Source organism: Leptosomus discolor, chromosome 5 (genome assembly GCF_034619465.1).
Source record: "Leptosomus discolor isolate bLepDis1 chromosome 5, bLepDis1.hap2, whole genome shotgun sequence".
NCBI classification, from domain to species: domain Eukaryota; kingdom Metazoa; phylum Chordata; class Aves; order Leptosomiformes; family Leptosomidae; genus Leptosomus; species Leptosomus discolor.
Window position 1 is genome coordinate 16,891,707 of NC_141395.1, and position 7,185 is coordinate 16,898,891.

The window sequence follows — 7,185 nt, forward strand, 5'->3', positions numbered from 1 at the left end:
TCTCGGGCTGACCGGGTTACATTTCTTAATGGAGGTGGGTGGGTTGTTAATCCCGTTAGGATCATGGCAGCTCAGCGGCGTTGGTACAAGTTTTGCTCACCCACACCAGGCTGAGCGGCAGAGGAGCCCTGCAGGGTCCCGGCCCTGCGCTTTGGGGCTGGTAGGGGAGGTGGCTCAGGTGTCCCAGCCGTCTGGGGCCACCGCCTGGGTGCCAGGAGGCCACCTCTGCAGTGGCACACACAGACTTTTATGGCTGCTTGTCTCAGCACTGGATGTCACCAAGGAAATTGCGTAGTTACCGTGGTTGCACCTGATTGGGTTATCTTGAAACCTCAGGGTTTAGGGTTTGGTATGTTTTGAGATTGGAATTCTTCCTCGTGGGTTTAGATATATATTTTTTCAAACTTTTTTTTCACCCATTCTGGAGCTCCAGTCTGGCTTGCTGTTCGTTTTATTCCGACATCTACCTACTACTTATTTTCTTCGAAAATGAGGTGAGTGAATTCCACTGCTCCATCTCCTTCCCTGCTGTGGGTTCCTTGGGTGGAAATCCAGGAATCTGAGCTCTTGGGGAACATCTCCTGTCGGCGCTGCTGGGGCTGAGGTACCGCTTGGGTTTCCCTGGTGCACGGTGTTTTCCGAGCGAGGCATCTCCCGAGAGCTGGGTTGTGGTTTGTGGGCTCCGGGCTTTGGGTAACCCGCTGCCATGGGAGAAAGGGACCAGCGCGACCATAGAGCTGCGCACCGCCACGGTGCAGACAGGCCCATTCCGAGCCCCATCCGCTCCACCCGCCGTCGCCTCGCCGCCTCACTTCCGGCGGCGCCGGCTCATACTGCGCCTGCGCAGTTGGGGTTTCTCTCTCAGCGTCGGCGCCGGGCAGGAAGATGGTGAGTAGGGCTGGGGGGCCGCGGCCCGCTCGCCGCCATCCGCCGCCATCCTCCCCGGGGTCGCCGCCCTGAGGCGGCGGGGCACGGCGGGGGGATAGTGCGGAGGCCGCTGCGGGCGGAGCACGGGTCGGGAGAACCTGCGGGCCGGGCTGGGGCCCGGTGTGGGCCCTGCCTCCTCGTTGGGCTGCGAGAGGGGCTCCCTCCCGCTTGGACGGCCTGCAGGGGAGGGCAATGGCAGGGCGGCGGCGGAGACGCTGGGAAGCGGAATAGGTGTCCCGGGAAGAGGCTGGGCCCGGGTTCACGGCGGGCTGCGCGGTAAGGGGTGGCGGTGCCCGGTGGGCGGCTCTGCCGGCTGCAGCGTTTCGTGTGAGAGCGGGCTGGCCCTGGGGAGGGACGGCTTTGCTCGTCCTCGGCTGCCAGGCTGCGGCCCTCTGCCCCAGGTGCCCCAGTAGAAACTGGGGAGGCTGCGGCAGCGTGAGCCTCGCGCCGTTTCAGAACTAATACCCTGTTGACAACGTCGGGGAGAGGCGTTGGTCGGCTGCAGCGCCGCTTTTGAGTGCTGAGCGCTTGGTGTGTCAGGAGAGGGGAGCAGCCGCGGAGATGGCGATCTCCGTAACGTTGAAGCGTCTTCTGGTTTGCCTCCCAACAGGCCAAGCGCACCAAGAAGGTTGGGATTGTGGGTAAATATGGTACCCGCTACGGTGCATCTCTTAGGAAAATGGTGAAGAAGATTGAAATTAGCCAGCATGCCAAGTATACCTGCTCCTTCTGTGGCAAGGTGAGACCTCCTTCCCTAAAAAAAGCCTTTAAAAATAACTTTGTTATTGATGCTAGGAATGCAGTTTGATGCTTTGGTAATTTTTCTACTGAAGAGATAACTCGGCTGGTTTTGAGACAGTGTTTAGTGAGCTCTAGGCTGCTGTCAGAATCTCTTATAAGAGTTAGTACGCATTTCACGTGCATGTTTAGTGGTAGTCAAATGAAAACAAACAGAAATCGTATTTCATTATACAAAATAGTGAGAAATGCTGCCATAGTGTGTGTTTTTGGTGTCTGATAAAAAGACCTGGGAGAATTGAAACACCACACTTCTTATCCTAATACCAAAGCTATGACTTGGGCTTTTTTTTTTTTTTTTTTCCTTCAGTAACTTTACAGCTTACCTGGAGGAGGAAGAGCCCTTGCTTTTCCCACTTAAAACTTTTGGTTGCAGTTGCTTACTTATATTTGTGTCCTGAATAACTCTGGATGGGGAAGAATTTCTGATAAGAATTAATCTTACCTGCTCATGTATGTGATCAAAATTCACTCTTAAGTCTGGTTTTTGACAGTTTGAGAGGCCCATCAGCTTGCGCTTTTCCCAGATAATTTTTATTGATATCTGTAAAGCAGGTGTCTGTAAGTGGCTGGGCACGGCGGGGGGATAGTGCGGAGGCCGCTGCGGGCGGAGCACGGGTCGGGAGATTTTTAAATTTAAAGTGATTTCCATCTGGGTTTTTTACATTTGATATATTCCTCATGTGAAGTGAGAGTGTTGATAACCCCATTTGCAGAGCTGTCTAAACTCAGTCCAGGTGTAGGCAAACCCATTGTCGCCTTTGCGAGGCGGTGGAGGCTGTCCTGGCTGAGAGGCGTTGAGCACCCACTGCTCGCTCTTCGGGTGCTGTTCAGAGGGGGCCGTTTTGGAGCAATCCTGGGATGTCTGGGGAGCACCAGTAACAGCGTGTGACTGGTCATCAGATCGGGTGAGAATGGCAGTGGTTATGAGCAGGGTAACTCCTGACTGATTTTCTCCTTCAAAAGGAGCTGAATTTTTGAAGATGTGTTTAGAAGTGACCCACTTCATAGCTGAATGAAGAAGTGTTTCAGAAGGACTTTCCCTGTTCTGAAAAATCTCAGTAAAAACATTCCCTGATCCTTGTGTGTCTTAACTAGGCTTATATGTGATGCTGAAGTCCTTGCCTGAAGTTTGTTTTTTGGCTTGTTCAGCTGATGGAGAGTGCCCTTTTCTTCTTCCTTTTTCTTTTATAACAGACCAAAATGAAGAGGAAGGCTGTGGGGATCTGGCACTGTGGGTCCTGCATGAAGACAGTTGCTGGTGGTGCCTGGACTTACAAGTAAGGACATGAAGAAGCTCTGATCAGCATTTATTCTCACATAGCTGAGGCATAATACAGCCTTTTTCTTAAATTATTTTTTCTTTTACTCTACTAACCATTAAGTAGATTTGTCTTGAGTTAGTGATATGTTGGGGGTTTTCTGTTTGCAGTGTTAAAATTTGATTGGAATGGATCAAATTTGATTTGATGGCCATTCTTTCCGGTATCTCTTGGGCAGCTTCTGCTAATATTGCATTTTATACATCATATTACTGGTGCTGATTTTGGTGAATCCCTCCAAAATTCCTTAATCTCTGGGCTTTATCAAAGCCGTTGTTCTTGTTTTTCAAAAACACAAGCTCTGCATCTTTTCCCAGACTTCAAATAAAGAAATTGAAACATCTGCAAATGCTGAAACAAATATTTTTATCAAAGTAGTCTCTGCCTTGTCTGTAGTAGCATCTCTTACTGGAGGTGTAAGCTACAGTTGTTGTTGTACAAGGTCTTGGCTTGAGCCAGGTTTTTTGGTGGTGTTGGAAGGAAAGGAGCAGGGAGAATGGCTGCTTCCTGCAGCCGTCTCAGGGTGGAGTCATCTGTACGGATGACACCTGACGGATGTCTGACCTATTCTAAAAAGAGCTTTAACAGCTTCTAATAAATTACACCTCTGACCTGGGGATTATTTTTCCTTTCTTTTGAGTGTATAAAAATCTTAATTGTGTAAGGGAGCTCTTACCTGTTCTTTCAAACCCTAAGCAGCATTTTTTTTGGTTACTACCTCAGCCTTTTCTGTTCAGAGACACAGACACAGTGGGCAAAACCAGGTTTACTCCAAGAAAAACGATTTCCACGTTTTGCTTTTGTTTTAAAAGCATTGGATCATCATAATTCTTACTGTGATGGTGCCCTTGCTTCCTCCCTTTCTTTACTCTCCTTCCCCCACAATGCTGGCAGAAGGCACCGTTGCCCCACGCGTAGTGGTCACGAGGATCTGCGCCCACGTGCTTGTGCCTGCAGTCGGTGCGTGACTGGGCCGTTCAGGTGGAGATGTAGCTTGTGAAGTTGCGTGTGCTTCTGTAGGCAAAGGCCTGCGCTTTGTGGTCATGAAAACCAGCGTGGAATTAGCCTCCTGTTGACAACGCAATCAGACAGTGACTTTGAAATGATTAGTGCTTTCTCAAACAAATAACGCTGTCATGGGTTGTTCTGCCACGTGCAAATGACTCTGCTTCTTCTTCTTCCAGTACCACCTCTGCAGTGACAGTCAAGTCTGCCATCAGAAGACTGAAGGAATTGAAAGACCAGTAGAAGCTGCTTCCTGTTCTCCTCGTGAAACATCTTTTTTTTTTTTTTTTTTTTTCCCCCCCCACTGTCAAGATCTCTTCTTTTAACAATAAAAAGGTGATAACGGAGTGGAATCATGTTCGTATCTCTGCAGAGAGTCCTGTCTTGCTGTACTGTATTTATAGGTCTAACTGCAGAGGCAGTAATAGTGCTATCTGGTAGTTGAGTGGCTCTTGTTACTGGTGAAGCCATTAAAAAACACTTTTCCTTTCCAGTTAATAGCATACTTTGTTGCTGGAATGCGCTGAAGTGGATCTGAGGAAAGCTTAAGTAGCTTGAAGAAGCCTGGCTCATCTTGATATGAGGAATAGTGTGGAGGAATGGACATATATAAGGGGAAAACATGGGAAACCTCACTCTGCCTCTTCCCGTTTGCCTTTGAGGAGGGCTCAGGGGAGTAGGGCGCTGCTGCAAGATGGAGAAAAGAGCATCATGACTGGCGTGGGGGCGGGGGTTGGAGCAGGAAAAGAGCAGTTACCAACCTCTGCTGCTGGCTGGTGCGGCTAGTTTCCTGGTGCCAGCTACAGACGGTGGCTTGCTACGGCCCGTTACATGTTGTGTGGTCTGTGGATCTCGAGGTTAGGCTGGAATGCTTCCTATGGCTTGCTCTTCCTAGGGCTGGTAGCAGGCTTCCATGTCTGCGTGTTCAAGGTGCCTCATCTGTGCTGCGTTGCAAGGATAAATTTTCACGTTGAGCCAACTCCTGGGACATTCAGTCTTGGAGGAAAAAACACTGTTCGGGTTAATAATTGCCTCCAAATTGTTCCTTTAGACTGTCAGGTTTAAGGTGCTGGAATGTTTTTGATGGTCTGTCAGGTGAGTTTCAATTTGGTTTGAGGTGTTTTTGTCTGGGTGTTTTGGTGACTGCAGCACCTCTCCCTTCCTGAACAATACAGGTCAGAAAACCTGAGTCTTTGTAATGACCTTGATGGCTGCCGGAGGAAAAATAGGAAGAGGTGGTGTGGTTGCTTGCTTCTGCTCCAGCTTAAACTTCAAGTGGATTTGGGTGGTGATGAACTAAGGCAATAATGTCATTGATGACCCTGACACCTTTGAAAGATACATTCAGAACTGGACTTAAGCAGGAACCGTTTCCCAAGCTGCAAGAAGTCTGGCTCAGAAGTTTTGACTGCAGTGTCCCTGAACTTGGCTCCTAAACTTTTTTTTTTTAACTTGGTGCTGTAAACTTCCCTTGTCAAAGTGAATCCCTGTATCCAGGATCCGGTGTCATTCATACCCGCCTGTGCATGCTTGGTGTCACCTCCCAACCGTGATGAGGGTTGTTCCCTGGGACTCGGACAGTCTGCTTCCTGGGAGAGAGATCGCTGCACATGTCTCCGTTGACACACTTTGTTCTGCCTGTAGCGCAGGATGAGAGAGTTGTGTGACAGGCTTGAAGTGGAGGTGGCAGTGGGTGACTCCTCAGAAGCAATGACTCATTTTTGTCTGTAGATGAACACCATCATGGCCTGCATATGTATTTTCTATTGCAGCAGGGTTATGAAGGAAACCTGTGGGTCAAGAAACTCTTGGTTCAACCGTGTCTTAATTTTTGCTGCCGCTTTTCTTACATGACATGGCTACAGCAGCTTTCTCTAGGTACTTGTCAGACCTCCCAGCTTAGTCCTGGGCGCTGCTGTTGCTGGTCCTGGTTCATGCTAACCAGCTCTCTTGGGAAGTCGTCTCCAAACCGCCTTGAACTTCCTTTTCAGTTGTTTCTGCTCCCTTGGGGGTGCCTTGCATACTGGTGTGTGGATAGGTGAAACAGCTCAAGGAGCCAGCTTTTCTCCTGCTGGCTGCTGCTTCCACTGAAGATGGGGTGACTGGTGTGTGAGGATGGCTTATGCTACTGTGAGATTGTCTCTGCTGCCTGAAAAACAGCTGCTGACCTGCCTCAGTGACTTTATTAAGGGGCACTGCCCCAACTTCAGCTTACCTTCCTACGTAGGTTTATGAAGTCCTGTGGTCTGGGAGCTGCTTTGCGGGTAACTGAGCCATCCTTCAGGGAAACCTCCGTGAGAACGAAGGGTTGGGCAGCTGGTACAGACTGGGATGTCCAGAAACAGCGCTCTGTCCTGTTTGGACCTGCAGGAAAAGGGGTGTAGCAGATGGGGGGAGCCACTCCACTTGCCAGCTCACAAGGAGATGAGTGAGGTTGTGGGCCATGCATCTGTGCATCGCCTTGGGAGAGCGCTTTTGAGAAGGTTTCTGAGCAATGACACTTCTTAAACTGCATCAACATAAAGACAACTTCCATTATGCTAAAGGTGTCTTTGTGTGAGCCCTTTTGTTGGAACATTGCAGTGAAGCCACATGAGCACTGCTTACTTTGCTTGCTACGTCATCAAGTGAAAGCCTTTGTTGGTAAAACACTGGATGTGCTTGTGGGGAGGTTCCTTTGGTGGTGTGGCAGTGCAGCTCTGTCTCTAGAAGGGCCTCTGAGGGGTTGCTCTGTGGAGGTCCGTGTTTCTACAAGGAGGCCCCATGCAGCCGGCTGAGGCAGAGGAGGCCTGGCAGCTTGGAAACAGCAGCCCAGCTTCCTGGGTGGTGGGCTTGAGGATAGGAGGGGGAAATGCTGTCTTCAGTGAAGCTGCAGGCCCAAAACCACCAGCACCACCTGCATGAGGTGTTCCTGCTGGAGCAAAACTTCACAGGGATCTGCAGTGATGCAGGGGCCGTGGATGTGGCTCGCTTGCCGCAGGAAAGTCACTGCTCAGTCCTGAGAAAAGCACTGCTCAGTCTGGAACAGCTACAGATGTCCTCCTGTCTCCTGGAGTTCTTCAGCCGCCAAAAGCAGATGTAGGTGGCAAGCTGGTGAGCGTGCTCCTGGCAAATTCGGATTTACCTGCTGTCT

At 50.1% G+C, this 7,185-nt stretch overlaps 1 protein-coding gene across 1 annotated transcript; it reads left to right on the plus strand.

Annotated features, from left to right (window-relative positions):
* Nucleotides 1-489: 489 nt before the first annotated feature.
* Nucleotides 490-4,399, plus strand: RPL37A (ribosomal protein L37a). The gene is made up of 5 exons (XM_086465951.1): nt 490-494; nt 759-888; nt 1,538-1,666; nt 2,923-3,005; nt 4,232-4,399. The coding sequence occupies exons 1-5, from the start codon at nt 490-492 to the stop codon at nt 4,293-4,295; spliced, it is 411 nt and encodes a 136-aa protein (XP_086322077.1). The 3' UTR covers nt 4,296-4,399.
* Nucleotides 4,400-7,185: the final 2,786 nt, after the last annotated feature.